Source organism: Salmo salar, chromosome ssa15 (genome assembly GCF_905237065.1).
Source record: "Salmo salar chromosome ssa15, Ssal_v3.1, whole genome shotgun sequence".
In the NCBI taxonomy this organism is placed as follows: domain Eukaryota; kingdom Metazoa; phylum Chordata; class Actinopteri; order Salmoniformes; family Salmonidae; genus Salmo; species Salmo salar.
Genome location: NC_059456.1, coordinates 20,848,279 through 20,872,807, shown reverse-complemented (window position 1 = coordinate 20,872,807; position 24,529 = coordinate 20,848,279). Strand labels below are relative to the sequence as shown.

Here is a 24,529-nt window from a genome sequence, read left to right as displayed (position 1 = left end):
GTAGAGACTAGCCTGGATGGAGGTTCGGCCCGAGGCTACGGGGTTCCTTATCTGTCCAATCAAAACCACAGCTTGTGATTTCCCCAGTGTACAACATAGTGAAACCGCATTTCACAGGCAGCTGTACCTCACTGCATTGTTCATCCGTTTTATAGATGTGAAATGGTTTCGTTTTGCATAAACTGCAGATCTATTATCAAATCGACCGCAAGGGACACACTATCCCCTGATGTGTTCTCGCTGTGTGTGTGTGTGTGTGTGTGTGTGTGTGTGTGTGTGTGTGTGTGTGTGTGTGTGTGTGTGTGTAAATGAAAGCCTAGCACAAGCTGCTAATTAGTGTCCAAGCAATCACAATGTTCCAACATCAAAAGTCATTTAATTTTCCATCTCGATGCACTATTACAGTTGACAACCCTTTACAATGAAAACCTTTTCTTCAACAAAACAGTATATACAAGAAAGGTATTTTTCTTAAAAAGAAATATTAAAACTGTAAACCGAAAGCATAAAATGATGCAGGTGCTCTTTGCTCTCGTGATTGTAACCAGACCTTGTACATCCCATAATATGTAGCTAAAACATGAGTAAAGCAAAGAAACTAAACTTTGTGAAACTGATCAAGAATTAACCTACGGACATTACAACAACATAAAACCATAATCCGTTCAACTACTTTTTAGTCCATCAGTGGTTATTGCCAACAACAACAACAAAAAAGGCAAATTGGAAGAAGGGAGTGGACCATAAAGAACCAGTCAAAATCCACTTCTTTCTGAATTCTTTCTCATCCTTCTTGTTCTCTAATGGGAAACAACTCTCCATTCAGACTATCTGCTTCTGTCCTCTCCCTTCACCTCTTCTTTACTTCGGTCTATGATGAGGAAGATGATGTTTTCCTTGGTCTTTAGATGAGGAAGATGATGTCGTCAGCCAACATGATCTGGTTGTCGTCCTGCATGCGAGCGAGGGCGGCCCGGACCTCTGTCATGGTGAAGGGGGCGTCACTGTCCTTGTTGACACTCTCCATCAGAGAGTTTATACCGACGGACTGAGCATGTGCAGAACGGAACACCTCCAGCAGGGAAGACTTAAAGTCCTTCAGCCTGGAGAAAAACAGGGAGAGAGAAATTAATTCGATGAAAAATCTAATCTAATGTGAGGTACATAAAATATGTTTTTTTGTTGTTGTTTACATAAACTCAGCTAAAAAAATAAAATGTCCTCTCACTGTCAACTGCGTTTACTTTCAGCAAACTTAAGATGTGTAAATATTTGTATGTGGGTTACATAATAATAAAATGTAACTTGTATAGCGCTTCTCATTACAGAAAATTATCCCATAAAAAGCTAAACAAACACATGTAGTAGAGATGGAATGTCTCTAGATGACTTCAGTTGGTTTCAGATGGTTTCAGTTGATTTCAGATGGTTTCGGTTGATTTCAGATGGTTTCAGTTGATTTCAGATGGTTTCAGATGGTTTCAGTTGATTTCAGTTGATTTCAGATGGTTTCAGTTGGTTTCAAATGGTTTCAGTTGATTTCAAATGGTTTCAGTTGATTTCAGATGGTTTCAGTTGATTTCAAATGGTTTCAGTTGATTTCAGATTACTTCAGATGCAGTACTTGTTGTAATAGTTCCCGACAGATTAAACCATAAAACTGGAGCTGCATTGAGTCCAAACAGCCAGATAGATACAAGACAACAAAATTGACTTCGCAACCCAATTCTGCAATTCAGAGTCAATATCACAAGATTTAAGTGATCAACCCCCAGAGCAGTGAAAAATGGTTTTTATTTTTCTTATTATTATGTAAAATATTTACTGCGCTCTCTGCATAGGCAACCTCATGTCAGGTGGAGGTGCACCAGGGAGGGGGGAAATAAATCAATTACACGGAACAAAAATATAAAAACGCAACAATTTCCACAATGTTCTTTAGTTACAGTCCATAAGGAATTCAGACAATTGAAATAAATTAATTAGGCCCTAATCTATGAATTTCACATGACTGGCGACAACAGTGGTAGGCCTGATTACCGACAACGATGAGACAGCCTACAGGGAGGTGGTCAGAGACCTGGCAGTGTGGTGCCAGGACAACAACCTCTCCCTCAATGTGACCAAGACTAAGGAAATTATTGTGGACTACAGGAAAAGGTGGATGACCAACAAACTATCATGGTCCAAACATACCAAGACAGTCGTGAAGAGGGCACGACAAAACCTTTTCCCCTTCCAGAGACTGAAAAGATTTGGCATGGGTCCTCAGATCTTCAAAAGTTTCTACAGCTGCACCATCGAGAGCATCCTGACTGGTTGCAACACCGCCTAGTATGGCAACTGCTCAGTATCTGACCGTAAGGCGCTACAGATGGTAGTGTGTACGGCCCAGTACATCACTTGGGGCCAAGCTTCCTGCCATCCAGGACCTATATAATAGGTGGTGTCAGAGGAAAGCCCATAAAATTGTCAGAGACTCCAGTCACCTAGGTTATAGACCGTTTTCTCTGCTACCGTACGGCAAGCGGTACCGGAGCGCCAAGTCTAGGACCAAGAGGCTCCTCAATAGCTTCTACCCCCAAGCTATAAGACTCCTGGTCAATGAATCAAATGGCCAACGGACTATTTACATTGATCCCCCCCATTTGTTTTGTACACTGCTGCTACTCACTGTTAATTATCTATGCATAGTCACTTCACCCTTACCTACATGTACAAATTACCTCTAACCTGTACCCCCGCACATTGACTCGGTACCGGTACCCCCAGTAGATAGCCTCGTTATTGTTATTTTATTGTGTTACTTTTTATCATCATTTTTTTGTTTATTTGGTCAATATTTTCTTAACTCTTTCTTGAACTGCATTGTTGGTTAAGGGCCTGTAAGTAAGCATTTCACACTAAAGTCTACACTTGTTGTATTCGGCGCATGTGACTAATAAAGTTTGATTTGAGATATGCATCTGTTGGTCATAGATACTTTTTTTTAAACTAGGGACGTGGATCAGAAAACCAGTCAGTATCTGGTGTGACCAACATTTGCCTCATGCAGAGCGACACATCTCCTTCACATAGAGTTGATCAGGCTGTTGATTGAGGCCTGTGGAATGTTGTCCCACTCCTCTCCAATGGCTGTGAGAAGTTGATGGATATTGGCGGGAACTGGAAAATGTCGATCCAGAGCATCCCAAACAAGCTATATGGGTGACATGTCTGGTGAGCATGCAGGCCATGGAAGAACTGGGACATTTTAGCGACCAGGAATTGTGTGCAGATCCTTGCGACACGGGGCCGTGCATTATCATGCTGAAACATGAGGTGATGGTGGTGGATGAATGACACGACAATGGACCCCAGGATTTCGTCACGGTATCTCTGTGCATTCAAAATGCCATATATAAAATGCAGCTGTGTTTGTTGTCCATAGCTTATGCCTGCCCGTACCATAACCCCACCGCCACCATGAGGCACTCATTTCACAACGTTGACATCAGCAAACCGCTCGCCCACACGACGCCATACACGCCGTCTGCCATGTACCCGGTACAGTTGAAACCAGGATTCATCCATGAAGAGCACTCTTCTCCAGTGTGCCAGTGGCCATCGAAGGTGAGCATTTGCTCACTAAAGTTGGTTACGATGCTGAACTGCAGTCAGGTCAAGACCCTGGTGAGGACGACAAGGAGTCAGATGAGCTTCCCTGAGACGGTTTCTGACAGTTTGTGCAGAAATTCTTCGGTTGTGCAAAACCCACAGTTTCATCAGCTGTCCAAGTGGCTGGTCTCAGACAATCCTGCAGGGGAAGAAGCCGGATGTGGAGGTCCTGGGCTGGTGTGGTTACACGTGGTCTGTGGTTGTGATGCTGGTGGGACGTACTGCCAAGTTCTCTAAAATGGCATTGGAGGCTTATGGTAGAGAAATGAACATTCAATTATCTGGCAACAGCTCTGGTAGACATTCCTGCAGTCAGAATGCCAATTGCACACTCCCTCAAAACTTGAGACATCTGTGATATTGTGTTGTGTAACAAAACGGCACATTTTAGAGTGGCCTTTTATTGTCCCCCAGCACAAGGTGCACCTGTGTAATGATCATGCTGTTTAATCAGCTTCTTGATATTGCACACCTGTCAGGTGGGATGGATTATCTTGGCAAATGAGAAAAGCTCACTAACAGGCATGTAAACAAATCTGTGCACAACATTTCAGAGAAATAAGCTTTTTGTGCGTATGGAGCATTTCTGGGATTGTTTATTTCAGCTCATAAAACACGAGACCAACACTTGACATGTTGCTTTCATATTTGTGTTGAGAATACTTACATTCATATTAGACTATAGTTCCATTTCAGCTGCAGATCTGAGCACACTGGTACCAAGTCCGCCATTTTGCTGTCACCTATACAGTACTGGACTGACACCCACCTGTCTGCAGACACCTCTGTCTGTCCGTCAGTCTGTCCGTCCTGGCTTGGTGGGACAGGGGCATCCATAGGCTCCTCCTCTGCCGGTTTGGGAGTGCCAGCCTGGACTGTGGAAGTGGTAAACAGAGCTCATTGTCAAACCAGGGCCATGCATTTAGAGAGTCAACTTTTAGATATTGTTTAGATATTGTTCTAATAGTAGACAGTTTAAGTATTTTGAATTGTACATTTATTTAATGCAAGTCTTTAAAGAACAATTTCTTATTTACAATTACAGCCTACACCGGCCAAACCCGGACGCTGGGCCAATTGTGCGCCGCCCTATGGGACTCCCAATCACAGACGGTTGTGATACAGCCTGGATTCGAACCAGGGTGTCTGTAGTGACGCATCAAGCACTGAGATGCAGTGCCTTAAACCGCTGCGCCACTCAGGAGCCCAGTTAAATAACATTGTTTAAATATTCCCCATGTAGTGTTAATGGGGGTTCTAACATGGCTGCTATAGAATGTTGTAGTGTCATGTTAATGGGGTTCTAACATGGCTGTTATAGAATGTTGTAGCGTTAATGGGGTTCTAACATGGCTGTTATAGAATGTTGTAGTGTTAATGGGGTTCTATCATGGCTGTTATAGAATGTTGTAGTGTTAATGGGGTTCTAACATGGGTGCTATAGAATGTTTTAGTGTCATGTTAATGGGGTTCTAACATGGCTGTTATAGAATGTTGTAGTGTCATGTTAATGGGGTTCTAACATGGCTGCTATAGAATGTTGTAGTGTCATGTTAATGGGGTTCTAACATGGCTGCTATAGAATGTTGTAGTGTCATGTTAATGGGGTTCTAAAATGGATGATATAGAATGTTGTAGTGTCATGTTAATGAGGTTCTAACATGGCTGCTATAGAATGTTGTAGTGTTAATGGGGTTCTAACATGGCTGCTATAGAATGTTGTAGTGTCATGTTAATGGGGTTCTAACATGGTTGCTATAGAATGTTGTAGTGTTAATGGGGTTCTAACATGGCTGCTATAGAATGTTGTAGTGTCATGTTAATGGGGTTCTAACATGGCTGCTATAGAATGTTGTAGTGTCATGTTAATGGGGTTCTAACATGGCTGCTATAGAATGTTGTAGTGTCATGTTAATTGGGTTCTAACATGGCTGCTATAGAATGTTGTAGTACCATGTTAATGTGGTTCTAACATGGCTGATATAGAATGTTGTAGTGTCATGTTAATGAGGTTCTAACATGGTTGCTATAGAATGTTGTAGTGTTAATGGGGTTCTAACATGGCTGCTATAGAATGTTGTAGTGTCATGTTAATGGGGTTCTAACATGGCTGTTATAGAATGTTGTAGTGTTAATGGGGTTCTAACATGGCTGCTATAGAATGTTGTAGTGTCATGTTAATGGGGTTCTAACATGGTTGCTATAGAATTTTGTAGTGTTAATGGGGTTCTAACATGGCTGCTATAGAATGTTGTAGTGTCATGTTAATGGGGTTCTAACATGGTTGCTATAGAATGTTGTAGTGTTAATGGGGTTCTAACATGACTGCTATAGAATGTTGTAGTGTTAATGGGGTTCTAACATGGCTGCTATAGAATGTTGTAGTGTCATGTTAATGGGGTTCTAACATGGCTGCTATAGAATGTTGTAGTGTCATGTTAATGGAGTTCTAACATGGCTGCTATAGAATGTTGTAGGTGTTAATGGAGTTCTAACATGGCTGCTATAGAATGTTGTAGTGTTAATGGGGTTCTAACATGGCTGTTATAGAATGTTGTAGTGTCATGTTAATGGGGTTCTAACATGGCTGTTATAGAATGTTGTAGTGTCATGTTAATGGGGTTCTAACATGGCTGCTATAGAATGTTGTAGTGTCATGTTAATGGGGTTCTAACATGGCTGTTATAGAATGTTGTAGTGTCATGTTAATGGGGTTATAACATGGCTGCTATAGAACGTTGTAGTGTCATGTTAATGCATCATAATGTAGAAACCTACATTTCCTCACTCAGTGTAGTGTTACACTCTATTAGCCGTTTAAGACAAACTCGGTCCAGGATAGATACTTATGTAGCATAAAGAGACGCATCTGGATTCCAATCTGTCTTAAGAGACGTCTCCCACACCCCCCTCTGAGTGGTACAGTGTAAAGACAACAGCTCTCCCACACCATTTGTCCCTGCAAGAATTACCGTAATTACCTTAATACCAGCAGACTGCATTTTTGATCTGTTAGCCAAATTGAAAATTCAAGGGTTTTAAAAATATCCACACATTTGTGAATCATTGCATTAAATCAATTGCGCAACACGGTGGGCAATAACGTTTAGATGAGAAGCTCCTGTATAGTTTGAATTGCTATCATTATTTTATCGGTCTATATTCTATGGTATTTACGGTATGCTAATATCTGTCTACACAGGTGAAGCAGGAATGTGGTTTTAGTCACACCACATCCAAGTCTAGTGTAAACAGAAAAGTGACAAATCTGATGTTAGAAGAGAGAGATCTCACTAGACATATTTTACTCATGTAAATCCACCCTTCGTCTGGGTCCAGGAATAACTTTTTACCACTTAATCCGCTGTGGTATCTTGCTCCACCACATGTCGTTTCTCGGTGTGTGACTATCGTAGTGATGCATGGGGTGACTCGTAACCCACAATCCCTGCAGTTATATCCACGGAACGGACAGGTTTAGGGTCATTAAATATTATTTGGATGAAGGACGGCTGGCGGGTTGAATAAAGAGAAAGTACCTACAAAAAAAAAAGTACAATTCTTGTGCAATTTATATCTATAGGCTAGATTGAGGTGGTTTTTCATTCATTATTTTTAGGCCATCTGGCGTTAGTGGGGTAGGGCCCCGAATAGCCTACACACCAACCGCCAAAGGCTTTTGGGAACAGGCAGAAAAAGGTTCATGTCAATCCACGGAGGTAAACAGGACAACGTCGGTGTTTAATTCAATAAGAGAAAAGCTGTGAAAATGGAGAGATGAAAATAAAGAGAAGGGAGGGTCAGAGAAGTAAATGTTTGGGAAAGATTATGTGACGTGGAAAAAAGGGGGTGATATGAGTTATATGTGAGATGATTGTGAGGCGGTACACAAATTCCAGTCACAAGATGGGGCTTCAAAAAAAATAGGTCTATGTCACGTCAAGGGAACTGTAATTGTAATTATTTCGCTACTATGGCCTATTTATTGCCTTACCTCCTCACGCCATTTGAACACACTATTTTTTTTTCTATTGTGTTACTGACTGTATATTTGTTTTACTCCATGTGTAACTCTGTGTTGTTGTATGTGTTGAACTGCTTTGCTTTATCTTGGCCAGGTAGCAATTGTAAATGAGAACCTGCTCTCAACTAGCCTACCTGGTTAAATAAAGGTGAAAAAAGTATGTATGTATGTATGTATGTATGTATGTATATATATATATATATATATAATTATCTTGAATGTGAATGCTCAGTTAGCCACCCTCTGTAGAGAAGACATCTTTACCAGCTTCATAAAAGCTGATTTTTCAGCCACATAAAATATGCATCGAATCCGAACTGAAATCTTATCAGAAACATGTTGGGTCGTTTCCAGAGCTTTCTACTTCCTTACGACCAGTCAAACTGATGTCCCTTGGAAATGTTGTTCCAGAAAATACAGAGTTATTGCATTTTCTCCCTGGTTCCCTAAACATCTTTGATCCACGAATGATGACAGAATATTTGACATATCTCAACTAGAATGAAGAATTCATAGTTATATTTAGTCTTCCAGGGCAACATATAATGAGAGAAGAGAAGCTACATTTTAACTAACAAATAGCCTACCAAAATGTCAGAAATTACAGTATAAGCAGAAACACATCTATATCAGGCAACAACCAAAACAATCATTAATTAGTCATTAACTGTAGCCTACAGTGGATTTCCTTTCCTCGAGGGCTGGGTGTGACCCTCAGATCTTCACTTTATCGGTCGGTTGTGGAGGGGTTATTAGCCATTGTGGGCAGCTGACCCACGCACCACTAGTGTGTGATGCCTGCAAACCCCATATCCCCCTGGGACAGTAGCACAAGTAATTATCTATGGGGTGGTAAATGTGTATCTCTTACCCTCAGGGGGCGGCAGGTAGCCTACCTAGCGGTTAGAGGCAGGTAGCCTACCTAGCGGTTAGAGGCAGGTAGCCTACCTAGCGGTTAGAGGCAGGTAGCCTAGTGGTTAGAGGCAGGTAGCCTAGTAACCAAAAGGTTGCTGGATCGAATCTCTGAGCTGACAAGGTAAAAATCTGTCGTTCTGCCCCTGAACAAGGCAGTTAACCCACTGTTCCCCGGTAGACCGTCATTGTAAATGAGAATTTGTTCTTAACCTCTTGGGGCTAGGTGGGACGCTAGCGTGCCACCCGTGGTGCATTTCAAGAGCGGCAAATTTGAATCCAAATAAATGTCAAAATTCAAATTTTTCAAAAATACAACTATTTTACACCATTTGAAAGATAAACATCTCCTTAATCTAACCACGTTTTACGATTTCAAAAAGGTTTTACGGCGAAAGCATAAATTTAGAGTATGTTAGGACAGTACATTTACAAGAGTTGTGTGTAATGTTTTGTCAAGTCAAAGACAGGGTCACCAAAACCATAAAACCAGCTAAAATGATGCACTAACCTTTTACAATCTCCATCAGATGACACTCCTAGGACATTATGTTAGACAATGCATGCATTTTTAGTTCTATCAAGTTCATATTTATATCCAAAAACAGCGTTTTACTATGGCATTGATGTTGAGGAAATCGTTTCCCTCCAATAACCGGCAGTCAAGTCAGCGTAACAAATTAAATAATTAAAATTAGAAAACATTGGTAAAATATTATATTGTCATTTAAAGAACTATAGATTTACATCTCTTGAACGCAATCAACTTGCCAGATTTAAAAATAACCTTACTGGGAAATCACACTTTGCAATAATCTGAGCACTGCGCCCAGAAAAATACGCGTTGCGATACAGACTAGACGTCATGTTGGGGAGATCTAAAATCGAAAATACTATGTAAATAATCCATTACCTTTGATTCTCTTCATCAGATGTCACTTCCAGGTATCACAGGTCCATAACGAATGTAGTTTTGTTCAAAAAAGCTCATCATTTATGTCCAAAAATCTCCGTCTCGTTAGCACATGATGTAAGCCAGCCGGACTTCTCGTCATGAACGAGGGGAAAAAATATATTTCCGTTCGTTCAAACATGCTATACAACGTTTGACATAAATCATTAGGGCCTTTTTTAACCAGAACATGAATAATATTCAAGGTGGACGAATGCATACTCTTTTATAACGTATTGGAACGAGGGTACCCAACATGAACTAGCGCGCCAGGTGTCTAATGGGACATCACCGTTCCATGGCTCTTGTTCGGTCAGATCTCCCTCCAGAAGACTCAAAACACTTTGTAAAGGCTGGTGACATCTAGTGGAAGCAATAGGAAGTGCCAAAATATTCCTAAACCCCTGTGTTTTTCAATGGGATAGGTTTAAAGTCAATACAACACATCAGGTATCCACTTCCTGTCAGAAAATGTCTCAGGGTTTTGCCTGCCAAATGAGTTCTGTTATACTCACAGACACCATTCAAACAGTTTTGGAAACTTTAGAGTGTTTTCTATCCATATATAATAAGTATATGCATATTCTAGTTACTGGGTAGGATTAGTAACCAGATTAAATCGGGTACATTTTTTTTATCCAGACGTGCAAATGCTGCCCCCTAGACCCAACAGGTTAACTGACTTGCCTAGTTAAATAAAACGTTTAATAAAAATAAAAATCTATGGAGTGAGATTAGGGTGCTAAATGTGTTGCTCTTACTCTCAGGGATGTCCTTCTCTCCAGCGAAGTCATACGGGTCATAGACCTCGCTGCTCTGGGAACCACGGCGACTCCTGAGAACACAGGTTAGACAACGTGTAAACAAATCGACTCTCCTGTGTTGTAACCCTGTTTTCACCTTTATTCATACAGCTTCGCGTCAAAGATCAAATATCTGTCAGAAGAGAGAATTAGTTCATTAGCTAGTTAACGGTCTCTCTAACAGTGGTTTTTAAACCTCTCCTTGGGGGCCCCCAGATGTTTCAGCATGTTGGTCTAGCCCTCCTGATTCATCTAGCCCTCCTGATTCATCTAGCCCTCCTGATTCATCTAGCCCTCCTGATTCATCTAGCCCTCCTGATTCATCTAGCCCTCCTGATTCATCTAGCCCTCCTGATTCATCTAGCTCTCCTGATTCATCTAGCTCTCCTGATTCATCTAGCCCTCCTGATTCATCTAGCCCTCCTGATTCATCTAGCCCTCCTGATTCATCTAGCCCTCCTGATTCATCTAGCTCTCCTGATTCATCTAGCCCTCCTGATTCATCTAGCTCTCCTGATTCATCTAGCCCTCCTGATTCATCTAGTGAACGGCTTGATGATTAGTTGACCGGTTCAAATCAGGTGCTAGATGTGGAATAGATATAATTGGAATACATGGAAGGGCTGGGGGTCCCGGAAGAGAAGGTGGTTTGTATCAGTGGGGGTGGGATTATGGGGGTCTGAGAAGGACACTAGTGGGGGTGTGATTATGGGGGTCTGAGAAGGACACTAGTGGGGGTGTGATTATGGGGGTCTGAGAAGGACACTAGTGAGTGGTGTCTAATGCCGTACCTCTTCTTCTCTGAGCGAAGGGTACGCTGTGTCGTCTCCTCTTCCTCCTCAGAGTCAGACTCTTGCTCCTTCCTCCCCCTCTTCTTCTCCTTCTCCAGAACCTAAAGAACCACGGGACGGAACCTTTTAGAACCACGGGAAGGGACGGAACCTACAGAACCACGGGACGGAACCTACAGAACGGGACGGAACCTACAGAACACGGGACGGAACCTACAGAACCACGGGACGGAACATACAGAACCACGGGACGGAACAAGAGATTGGTGGAATTTAAACTAACAGCAGATACCAGACAGACTTCACCGGACTCCACCAGAGTTTATTAAAATGAAGATGCATGTTTGCTGAAAAGCTGTGACAAATGCAACAATCTGTCAACTCTGCATGTTGAGTCTACTGACCTTCTTGAAGTACGCGAACTGGACCAGCTCCACAGCGACCTCAGAGTCCTCCAGCTCCACAGCCTTACTCATACGCGCTTTAGCGTGGGCCGAAGACAGACGGATCAAGGTCTCCAGAGTACGAGCAGTTACTGGGGACGTCTGGAGGGGGAGAGGGGAGCAGGGGGGTTAGACAGGGAGAGAGAGGAAGGGGTTAGACAGGGAGAGAGAGGAGGGGGTTAGACAGGGAGAGAGAGGAGGGGGTTAGACAGGGAGAGAGAGGAGGGGGTTAGACAGGGAGAGAGGAGGGGTTAGACAGGGAGAGAGGAGGGGTTAGACAGGGGTCAAGGTGTGTGTAGGGGTCAAGGTGTGTGTAGGGGTGCAGACAACAGAGTGGATGTACGACTAAGAAAATGTATTTACACAGACAGTCAGTCCAATTCTGATCTTTTGACAATAATTGGCCTTTTGACCAATCAGATCAGATTTTGGGAGAATAACTGGGCAAAAGATCTGAATTAGTCTGCCTGTGTAAACGCAGCCTAATGGCGTCTAAAGGACTCACCCTGGCGATGTCGGAGCCCATCTGTTCCTGGCTTCTCAGCCTGGAGTACTCTTCCGCAATGTGATTGGCTGCTTCCTGGGTCAACGTAGGGGTCAACACCTTGGCGATGTGGATGTACTTCCTCATAAACTCCTTACTCACTATCTTCTCTCTAAACAACAGCATCCGTTAGCATGGAGACGGGGGACAGAAAAGCCAGCAAAGAAGAAGTCCAACATGCTGTGATGAGACGGAGAGACGTAGAGTCTCCATACCTGCGTCTCTTGGTGCCGTGCAGCAGGTTGTTGTGTTTCCTGTGTGTGTGTGTGTGTATGTGTGTATGTATGTGTGTGTGTGTATCTCCATACCTGCGTCTCGTGTGTGTGTGTGTGTGTGTGTGTGTGTGTGTGTGTGTGTGTGTGTGTGTGTGTGTGTGTGTGTGTGTGTGTGTGTGTGTGTGTGTGTGTGTGTGTATCTCCATACCTGTGTGTGTTAGTGCTGTGCAGCAGGTTTGTGTGTGTGTGTGTGTGTGTGTGTGTGTGTGTGTATGTATGTACTGTGTGTGTGTATGTGTGTGTGTGTGTGTGTGTGTGTGTATATATGTATGTGTGTGTGTGTGTGTGTGTGTGTGTGTGTGTGTGTGTGTGTGTGTGTGTGTGTGTGTGTGTGTGTGTGTGTGTGTGTGTGTGTGTGTGTGTATATATCTCCATACCTGCGTCTCTTAGTGCCGTGCAGCAGGTTGTTGTGTTTCTCGTAGACCTGCAGTTCCTCCTGCTCCTCCTGAACTGAGTCAGGGTCCTCAGTGGCCAGGATGTCTACTGACCCACCAAAGGCCATCGCTACAACACACACACACACAGCGTAAGTACCGTAGGCTACAGCGACCTCCAAAAAAAGTATTGGGACAGTGACACATTTTGGGTTGTTTTTTTGGTTCTGTACTCCAGCACTTTGGATTTGAAACAATGACTGAGGTTAAAGTGTAGACTCACAGCTTTAATTTGAGAGTATTTTCATCCACATCGGGTCAACAGTTGAGAAAGTAACAGCACTTTGTGCCAAAATTGATTACAGATAGTTCTGAATGAATTGTGAATAATGATGAGTGAGAAAGTTAGACGCACAAATATCCTACCCTCAAGACATGCTAACCTCTCGCCATTACAATAACAGGGGAGGTTAGCATTTTATATCATACCCCCAAGACATGCTAACCTCTCACCATTACAATAACAGGGGAGGTTAGCATTTTATATCATACCACCAAGACATGCTAACCTCTCACCATTACAATAACAGGGGAGGTTAGCATTTTATATCATACCACCAAGACATGCTAACCTTGAGCAGCGACCCACCATAAGGGATTGAGCAGTGACCCACCATAAGGGATTGAGCAGTGACCCACCATAAGGGGTTGAGCAGTGACCCACCATAAGGGGCTGAGCAGTGACCCACCATAAGGGGCTGAGCAGTGACCCACCATAAGGGATTGAGCATTGAGCAGTGACCCACCATAAGGGGCTGAGCAGTGACCCACCATAAGGGGCTGAGCAGTGACCCACCATAAGGGGCTGAGCAGTGACCCACCATAAGGGATTGAGCAGTGACCCACCATAAGGGGCTGAGCAGTGACCCACCATAAGGGGCTGAGCAGTGACCCACCATAAGGGATTGAGCATTGAGCAGTGACCCACCATAAGGGGCTGAGCAGTGACCCACCATAAGGGGCTGAGCAGTGACCCACCATAAGGGGCTGAGCAGTGACCCACCATAAGGGGCTGAGCAGTGACCCACCATAAGGGGCTGAGCAGTGACCCACCATAAGGGGCTGAGCAGTGACCCACCATAAGGGGCTGAGCAGTGACCCACCATAAGGGATTGAGCATTGAGCAGTGACCCACCATAAGGGGCTGAGCATGTGAGCAGTGACCCACCATAAGGGGCTGAGCAGTGACCCACCATAAGGGGCTGAGCAGTGACCCACCATAAGGGATTGAGCATTGAGCAGTGACCCACCATAAGGGGCTGAGCAGTGACCCACCATAAGGGATTGAGCATTGAGCCACCATAAGGGGCTGAGCAGTGACCCACCATAAGGGGCTGAGCAGTGACCCACCATAAGGGGCTGAGCAGTGACCCACCATAAGGGGCTGAGCAGTGACCCACCATAAGGGGCTGAGCAGTGTTAAAATATATCAAGACCAAAGAACAACTAAAACATGTATACACCCCACCTGGGCCCCTCCCCCGCCTGGGGCCCCCTTCCCCCGCCTGGGGCCCCCTTCCCCCGCCGGGTATGCAGACCTTTGATAAAGCCAAGCACTAAAACATCTGATTCAGATAATAAAAGCCTTGGTAAGTAGTTGATGAATCAGGAAGAATCAGGACGAATCAGGTTGAATCAGGCCTGCAGAACCAGTAGCTCTGAAGGACCAGTAGCTCTGAAGGACCAGTAGCTCTGAAGGACCAGTAGCTCTGAAGGACCAGTAGCTCTGAAGGACCAGTAGCTCTGAAGGACCAGTAGCTCTGAAGGACCAGTAGCTCCGAAGGACCAGTAGCTCCGAAGGACCAGTAGCTCCGAAGGACCAGTAGCTCTGAAGGACCAGTAGCTCTGAAGGACCAGTAGCACTGAAGGACCAGTAGCTCTGAAGGACCAGTAGCTCCGAAGGACCAGTAGCTCTGAAGGACCAGGGCTGGTGATCACTGGCATAGATCATTGTCTGTTTTCACCAGAGAGAAACCTATCCTGCCACCTAGTGGTGTATCAGAATGTTACCTGTCCCATCCTGTTCGCGGGGGTCTCTGTATCGATGCATCCTGAGGACGTGGTCGGAGATCTCTCTGTCCTGCTCTGCATCCATGTGGTCCAACATAATGAAGAGCAGGTCAAAACGAGACAGCAGAGAGTCCTGCAGACCAATGTTCTCCATAGGAGTCTTATACTGATCGTACTGGGAGAGAGAGAGAGGAGAGAGAGAGAGTTAGATAACTTCTAGAGAGAGAGAGAACTTCTAGAGAGAGAGAGAGAGACAGAAAGACAGAGAGAGACAGAAATAGAGAGACAGAAATAGAGAGACAGAAATGAGAGAGAGAGAGAGAGACAGAGAGAAAGAGACAGAGAGAAAGGGTTAGATAACTTCTAAAGAGAGAGAGAGAGAGAGAGAGAGAGAGAAAGACCCTTACATTAGTTAAATAATCTGTCACTAGGCAGAGGAAAGTCAGGTTGTGGTAGAAAACATCTCTAAGTCTCTAAGACCAACGTGTACTAAGATGAGGAGATGGGAAGTTCTTTTAGTAGAAGGATAGGTTCATTTTACTGTTCACTCTATACATGCTTCATAACAGTGTTCAGACACAATAAAAGGGAAGACATTCTGTCCAAGGTCAGAACTATAAACTCACTCTGCCGTAGACGGGGTTGGCAGCTGCCAGCACGGAGCAGCGGGCGTTGAGCCTGGCATGGATACCAGCCTTAGCGATGGTGACACGGCCCTGCTCCATCACCTCGTGGATGGCTGTACGGTCCATGTCGGACATCTTGTCAAACTCATCGATACAGACCACGCCCCTGTCCCCCAGAACCATCGCCCCAGCTTCCAGACGCCGCTCACCTGATGAGGAAGAGTAGGGGAGAGAGAGAGACGGGGAGAGAGAGAGAGACGGGGAGAGAGAGAGAGAGTCGGGGAGAGAGAGAGAGTTGGGGAGAGAGAGAGAGTTGGGGAGAGAGAGAGAGTTGGGGAGAGAAAGATAGTTGGGGAGAGAGAGATAGTTGGGGAGAGAGAGAGATGGTAGGGAGAGAGAGACGGGAGAGAGAGATAGTTGGGGGAGAGAGAATGTTGGGGAGAGAGAGAGAGAGATAGTTGGGGGAGAGAGAATGTTGGGGAGAGAGAGAGAGAGAGATAGTTGGGAGAGAGAATGTTGGGGAGAGAGAGAGAGAGATTGGGGAGAGAGACACATGGGGAGAGAGAGAGAGAGAGACACATGGGGAGAGAGAGAGAGAGAGACACATGGGGAGAGAGAGAGAGAGACACATGGGGAGAGAGAGAGAGAGAGACACATGGGGAGAGAGAGAGAGAGAGAGACACATGGGGAGAGAGAGAGAGATGGGGAGAGAGAGAGAGATGGGGAGAGAGAGAGAGAGACATGGGGAGAGAGAGTGATGGAGAGAGAGAGAGATGGGGAGAGAGAGAGAGATGGGGGAGAGAGAGAGATGGGGAGAGAGAGAGAGATGGGGAGAGAGAGAGAGATGGGGAGAGAGAGAGAGATGGGGAGAGAGAGAGAGATGGGGAGAGAGAGAGAGATGGGGAGAGAGAGAGAGATGGGGAGAGAGAGAGAGATGGGGAGAGATAGTTGGGAGAGAGAGAGACGGGGAGAGACGGGGAGGCTCAGTGAGTCATTTTGGGTCGTTCAGTTATTTAAAGCACAGCCAATTAATTTGTTATTTCATTGTCCGTATGATTTAGTTAATCGACTTGATTGTTTAATGTTTTACGATCATTCATGACACCATTGTGTCAGCTATGATTTTTCTCTTTCAGTAAAACTTTAACTTGTAAGTGTGTGTGTGTGTGTGTGTGTGTGTGTGTGTGTTCGTCTGCGTGTGTCTATACCAGTCTCCTGGTCAGTAGTAACAGCAGCGGTCAGGCCGACCCCAGATGACCCCCGGCCGGTGGTTGGGATGGCGCGGGGCGCCGTGTGCAGGACATAACGCAGCAGCTGGGACTTAGCCACCGACGGGTCACCTAGTGGAGGGAGAGAGAGACGGGTCAGTCTTACATGTGACCCCGAGTGGCGCAGCGGTCTAAAGCACTGCATCTCAGTGCAAGAGGCGTCACTACAGTCCCTGGTTCGAATCCAGGCTGTATCACATCTGGCCGTGATTGGGAGTCCCATAGGGCGGCGCACAATTGGCCCAGCGTCGTCCGGGTTTGGCCGGTGTAGGACGTCACTGTATATAAGAATTTGCTCGTAACTGACTTGCCTAGTTAAATAAAAGGTTACATTAAATAAAACATGTGATACAGTTCTACAATGTTAACACAGACTAACAAGTTATATTATTCCCAAACGAACCTCGTAACCCAGAACCAAATGATTCAAAAGCTAGGCACCAAACTGACTGAGGGGCTGAAAGTGTTCCACATCTGAAAACGCATGTTAACAGTCTGTCGTGACAGATAATTCCCAAATATTAAGGGTCATAAAGTCACAACCCACTGTTTCCTCCGCTTAACAGACAGGGACGTACAGAAGGTGAAAGACAGAGAGAGACGGTGAGAGAAAGACGGAGTCTCAGTACCTATGAGCAGTACATTGATGTCTCCTCTGATACGGGACCCATTCTCCAGAACCTTCTCCACTCCTCCCAGCAACATACACAGGATGGCTTTCTTAATGTATTCATGACCGTGGATACTGGGGGCTAAGGAGCGGGACAGCTGGTCAAACACATCCTGGAGAGGAGACAGGAAGAACAGACGTATGTTTGAGGGAGTTAGAACAAGGCAATCCCTGACCTCAGAAAGAAGAGTCATTTGAGATGCCAGGTGATACGTCGAGTGACTGTGAACAGAACGACTATCCCATCTTGTCAGATCAAGGAAAGGTGTAGACAAGAGAGACTATTGAGATGTATCCACAGTGATAGCTAGAGGGGAAACATGGCACGGCAGGTCTTTACCGTCTTTGACTTGCTGAAGAGTTTTATCTTGGCGACGTCGTCAGCGGAGAAGTACGGAGACACCTCTTTACTCATCTGTTTCACCTGACAGGCTATCATGATGGTCCTGGAGAACAGAGGAAGAAACTTAACTTCCTGACAGAAACGTCCCTCATCAACTTCCTGACAGAAACGCTGAAAATGGCACCGTGTCACTTAACGTCTCGTAATAACGCAAGTCAAGTAATAGTGTTTGTGTGAAGTGTAGATCTTTTTTAGGCGGCACTTTGTCAACTTTTAGAGTGTTTCGTATTTCAGATCTGAAAGACGTTCAGTACTTCTGTCCTCGCCTAAAGGACGTTCAGTACTTCTGTCCTCGCCTAAAGGACGTTCAGTACTTCTGTCCTCACCTAAAGGACGTTCAGTACTTCTGTCCTCACCTACTTCTGTCCTCGCCTAAAGGACGTCCAGTACTTCTGTCCTCACCTAAAGGACGTTCAGTACTTCTGTCCTCGCCTAAAGGACGTTCAGTACTTCTGTCCTCGCCTAAAGGACGTTCAGTACTTCTGTCCTCACCTAAAGGACGTCCAGTACTTCTGTCCTCACCTAAAGGACGTTCAGTACTTCTGTCCTCACCTACTTCTGTCCTCACCTACTTCTGTCCTCGCCTAAAGGACGTCCAGTACTTCTGTCCTCACCTAAAGGACGTTCAGTACTTCTGTCCTCACCTAAAGGACGTTCAGAGCTTCTGTCCTCACCTAAAGGACGTTCAGAGCTTCTGTCCTCACCTAAAGGACGTTCAGTACTTCTGTCCTCACCTAAAGGACGTTCAGTACTTCTGTCCTCACCTAAAGGACGTTCAGAGCTTCTGTCCTCACCTAAAGGACGTTCAGAGCTTCTGTCCTCACCTAAAGGACGTTCAGTACTTCTGTCCTCACCTAAAGGACGTTCAGAGCTTCTGTCCTCACCTAAAGGACGTTCAGTACTTCTGTCCTCACCTAAAGGACGTTCAGAACTTCTGTCCTCACCTAAAGGACGTTCAGTGCTTCTGTCCTCGCCTAAAGGACGTTCAGAGCTTCTGTCCTCGCCTAAAGGATATTCAGTACTTCTGTCCTCACCTAAAGGTTCCAGAGGTGTAGCCCCCCTTCTTGCCAGGCAGACATCGGTAGGTTCCGATCACCTGGACTCTGTCTCCTGGCTTGACCACGTCCACCAGATCATTGTCCAGTATGATGTCCACCGAGCGGGGAAGCTGACCGGCGGGAGCCTTCTCTGGCATCTCCTGGACTGTTATAGTCTGGTGGTCCTTGTAGATGGACAGACCAAACTCCGTTTCCAACGGGTTATTCTCCTCATCCTAGAGAGAGGGAGGGAGAGAGAGAGAGAGGGAGGGAGAGAGCGGGAAGGAGAGAAAGAGAGAGCGGGAAGGAGAGAAGGAGAGAGGAAAAGAGAAAGAGAGAGAGAAACAGAGAGAGAAAGAGAGAGAGACAGAGACAGAGAGAGACAGAGAGAGACAGAGAGAGACAGAGAGAGATGGTTAGTGTGTGTGATGGTTCGGTGATCCTTGTAGATGGACAGACCAAACTGTCACCAACGGGGTTGTTATCCTCAACCTGTGTGTGTGTGTTTACCTTGGTAGGGTAGATAGCAGAGGAAGGGAAGGCATCCAGGCTGGTCATGTCTGTATATTTGCGCTCCATGGTCTTCTTGGTGGCTGGACAATAGTGGACGCTACGCACTACTTTTGGACGGACCAGAGAACCTACAGAGACGAACAGAAATATACATTATAAACTGGGTGGTTCCAGCCCTGAATGCTGATTGGCTGACAGCCGTGGTATATCAGACCGTATACCACAGGTATGACAAAACCCGTATTTTTTTTTTTACTGGTTTTATTACGTTGGTAACCAGTTTATAATAGCAATAAGGCACCTGGGGGGGGGGTTGTGGCACTCCATGTTGCGTCGTGCGTAAGAACAGCCCTTAGCCTTAGTATGTTGGCCATATACCACAACCCCTTGGGCCTGCAATTTCCTGCATTTCTACACATTCTGCCTTGTTCTTATGCTACCTGAGTGAGTCAAAACAGTCAAATCAACGGCCATGACAACCGTGGAACGTTAGATTCTCCCCGACAGTCTAGTTTTTATTTTTGGCCGATTGTTGGTTCTCAAAGATGATCTTGTCTTTGGTTGCAGTGGCGGCCCCAATTCATCAGCGGCATATAGATGCTGGAGATTCCAGACACTCAGGGTAGCCTCCTAACTTGAGGTAAACTAGGGGTGTGAACGTTTAAACTAAACTGAGACCCTTAGCGTTAAGAAAAATCCCTAACTAAATGCATACTTGGCGAGGTGGAATTGAGGTCCAGGTAATGGTAGCAGAGGTGAAACATTTAACCATCTGAAAGGGATGCACTGTGAGAACCAAACCGTTACTGGCAGCTGCAATGTATATTCAAGCGAAATGTTATGATTTTTTTCGTTAACGTTTTAATGGAAAAACATCATTTTTCTTTTCTCCATTTGCCACATCCCTAATGTATACACTTTTTTTAAGGGAATGAGAGACATCCACAACCTAGTTATCCAAACACTCACACTTGGTGACGATGCCCTCCACACAGACCATGCTGCCCAGGAGACGAGAGGTGAGAGTTCTGGGGGAGACGTGTTTGTTGCCAAAGCTTCCCTCCAGACCAACGAAGAACTCCTCATACTGCTTGGCGTACGTAGCATCTACAGACGCCACCAGGTCCTTCAGAGCACGCTGGAACGCCAGCAGCTCTTCAAACGCATTAGTCATCAACCTGGGAAGAGAACAAAGCCTCCGTTTCATTTATGTCCATAGTGTGACGTAACCGGGCTGTTCTATAAGTAGCAGCCCCTCGTCAGCCAGAGAGAGAGAGAGAGAGAGAGAGAGAGCACAGCGTGGAAGGCCTTACAATAGTATAATGTTGACATGACATAGACATCCTTTAGTCATGAACGTGACCTAAAAATCTCACTTTAAATACGTCACAACGTTATGTTGGTCATATCATAGCTGTGTAATGTAATCAACTAACACAGTGTCCCGTGTGGCTCAGTTGGTAGAGCATGGTGTTTGCAACGCCAGGGTTGTGGGTTCGATTCCCACGGGGGACCCGTACGGAGAAAATTTTTTATGAAATGTATGCATTCACTACTGTAAGTCGCTCTGGATAAGAGCGTCTGCTAAATGACTCAAATGTAAATGTAATGTAATAGATATCACTTATCCTGATGTCAATGCACAATTATTTGATTTACTTCACCTTTATTTAACTTGGCAGGTGAGTTAAGAACAAATTCTGATTTTACAATGACGGCCTACCCTGGCCAAACCCTCCCCAAACCCGGACGACGCTGGACCAATTGTGCGCCGCCCTATGGGACTCCCGATCACGGCCGGATGTGATACAATTTGGTTTGTAGCCAAATTGTATCTATGATCGTATGCTATCCATTTATGTTTTTTGTATGCTATTTTAATACATGAGAATTACTCAATGATATCCAGGCCACGACTACAGACACCTGTGTGTCTTTTAACACTATATAAATGAGTCATCCGGCAGTGTTTGTCGTTATACCCCGATGAAGACAGCTTGTCTGTCCAAACGTTGGACATGAAATATTTGTTTGCATCTGAGCTCCTAGAGTGTGCGGCTCTCTTTTTATATTGTTGTTAAAAACAGCCCGGGATCGAACCAGGGTCTGTAGTGACGCCTCTAGCACTGAGACACACGGTGTCTTAGACCGCTGCGCCACTCGGGAGCCCCATGGATAACGGATAGTGTGATTGCATTGTACACAGGTGTGTATAACTATGCAACACTAAAGTGTGTAAATGCAGTGTAGTTACTGTTATCGACATGTATTAAAGTGTCACTCCACAATGACAATAGTTGACAGTACAAAGAAATGAAAGACCAAATTGTGGACCATTCAAGTACAGGCGAACACCGATACGCATTCATGGTACACCACGTTAGTGTGTGTGTATGTGTGTATACCTGGTAGCCCGCGCCTCGTTGCGTCGTCTCAGGTCGTTGATGTTCACGATGAGTCGGTTCTTGTTCTCGCTGATCATGTCCCGTACCTTGCTCTGGTAGACCCCCTGGTCTTGCTACAACGTAACCACACACACACACACACACACACACACACACACACACACACACACAGAGGAGGACGCCATTAGATACTGTTCAGGCCGAGTGATTGGCTGGCTGCCTACTCAACTCCATGCACTTTCCCCCCTACTGTCTATCAGTATCTAACATTATCAGGTGGTTACTTACTTAGCTAGCAACTTATAGCTACTTGGTTAACTAGCCACAGTATTTAGTAACATTTAATAACAAACAATGCATTTGGTTGTTTATAAACTGTGCTAGTAAATTGGGATTAAAGTTTAGATAGCAACTCTGTGGACAGTGTTCCTGCTAACTTTGATTTTATAGATCTCGCAAAGTCGTAGAGTTTATTAAAAACCGCAAATTACGTATATATGGTTATTTGAGACATTCTTATGGGGGAAAATAATATAATTTCAAGAGTTTTGGGATAAACGTCGAAAATAAGGTCTGAGGTTAACAAGGGTTTAGGCGATTTTATACGTTTTGTTCTATTATAATACCAGTCAGTATTACCTTTATTCATTATTTAGACTGAAACTGTTAGGTGCTTCGTTACAATACGTTTGTTTGATTATTATTATATAAACGCTTCAAAACGCATAAAAGTGATGTTATTAAGTGTTGATGAAGATTATCTCATAGAACAAAAACGTTATATGCTCTCCTAAACCTGTGTTTTCCCACATCACTTATCGGCGGTTTATCGAAAAACTATATTTATTTCCCCGATCGGCTTTACTCAACGAACAATGAAGGAGTTAGTGCCTACAAAAAAAATACGCCATTACTATTACTGTCTATTGTCGCTCATCGCCGCATGGTTTCCATTTCTCCGCAGGCATACAACAAAAGCATTACATTTTCAAGCGGCTATGCTACTACTTACATCGTCATCTAAGAAATCCAGATATTCTCTCTGCGCTTCTCTCATCTCCCGATCGTCCACAGAATCAGCCGCCATTGCGTAAATCTATATTTTCCAAATATTACAAACTTTTACAGACTCCGACGTGTCCGTTTCTCCAAAGGTCTTTACAGAAATGCGATATAATTTTTCGCGCCACTAAGTATGCCGTAAACTCCGTTCTGAATCTTGATTGGTCCATGTGACAAACTCTACTTTGCATATTTGGCGCGGAATCTGTATCAGGCCAATCAGATACCATATTTCCTGAATTTGGACACGCCCCGTTAGCAACTCGCGGGAAATGTTCAGACATGAGGGCTGCAAAAGGTCGCCTGAGTGCCAGTCTGTATGTGCTACTATGCTCGCCTCTCTCTTTCTCTTTCTTTCTTTCTTTTTATTTACTGAACCTTTATTTAACTAGGCAAGTCAGTTAAGAACACATTCATATTTACAATTGACGGCCTACAACGTGTCGAACCTTTATTTAACTAGGCAAGTCAGTTAAGAACACATTCATATTTACAATTGACGGCCTACAACGTGTCGAACGACGTTGCACTGACAATTCTTTCTCTCTTGTCTTTCCACTAGTTCTCACAAGAACAAATGAGAAACAAAATAGTGCAACACCTTGACAATGTTACTGACATAATCGCCAAATCCTTGTCACGGATTTTAATGTCAAACATCACAAATGAATGACTAGGAGTTGGCAAGATCCCAAAGAGATATGAGACCAGGCTGTGAAGGAGTGGGCTGAGAAGAACTAAAACATGCGCAGTAGGCAGCTGGCTCTGAGGACGCCCTTCCTCAGTTAGTGCAGTAGATGGCGCTATTTAGCTACAACAAATTGTGACCGTTGCATTATTTACAAGTTATGTATTTATTGTAGATTAATTCATAGATATGTCTGTTCTTAAACGTATAATGAGGCTCTGCAATCTTCACATGTAAAAATGCCAAAATGACCTTCAGATTAAAAAAATATTACAACGTTATTAGAAATCATTAATCAACATTTCATGTGAAGCTACCTATTTTTATTTGTTTATTTAGCATTTTTTATTTAACCTTTATTTAAGTCAGTTAAGAACACATTCCTATGATTGAATTAATATAAGCCATGTTTCTCCTGTGCATGGAAAAAAAAAGGTTGTTTAGTTATTTAGGGGCATCAAACATTTACATTTACATTTACGTCATTTAGCAGACGCTCTTATCCAGAGCGATTTAAACACCCCAACAACCTGAAGGGACACAAAGTATGTGAAGATGGCTGAGGGTTGGTCTGGAGGGAAGAATTTAGCATTTTTCAAACACCTGAAACAGCTTTTTCCTGCAATCTAGAGCCACAATCATTAGGCTTAATTCTATGTTCTTCATATCTCAGTATGCCTCTTAAGCTTTCTTTATCCTCCTGACTAAATATGCTTCTCTGCATCTCTGCTAAAATCTGGGTAAAAGATTGAAAGAAATGTGAGTCTTATTCATTACATTTAGTTATTGCTTGCTTTTCTAAAAGTCTATCAACCTTTTCCAGCAGATATGCCAGCAAAGATATTCAGACAGTCTAGCTACTCTAATTTGATTGATAGCCTGCAATGGCTTCTGGGTAATAGTGACTAGTAGTATTACAGAGAAACAGGACAAATCTGAGGGGGGCACGTGCCCCTTTGCCCCCTTTGAGCATGATGCATCTTATTGTGATTATAATATGTGACTAAAAACA

The 24,529-nt window shown here is 44.3% G+C and overlaps 1 protein-coding gene across 1 annotated transcript; it reads right to left on the bottom strand.

Annotated features, from left to right (window-relative positions):
• Positions 1–359: 359 nt before the first annotated feature.
• On the bottom strand, positions 360–22,890 carry mcm3 (minichromosome maintenance complex component 3). Its single transcript, NM_001140180.1, is given in 17 exon segments — positions 360–1,103; positions 4,427–4,532; positions 10,307–10,380; positions 11,140–11,240; positions 11,544–11,684; positions 12,088–12,238; positions 12,779–12,905; positions 14,846–15,020; positions 15,472–15,680; positions 16,680–16,811; positions 17,369–17,522; positions 17,750–17,855; positions 18,847–19,085; positions 19,360–19,490; positions 20,332–20,540; positions 21,768–21,880; positions 22,780–22,890. Coding segments are annotated over 17 exon segments (2,442 nt in total). The 5' UTR covers positions 22,855–22,890; the 3' UTR covers positions 360–904.
• Positions 22,891–24,529: the final 1,639 nt, after the last annotated feature.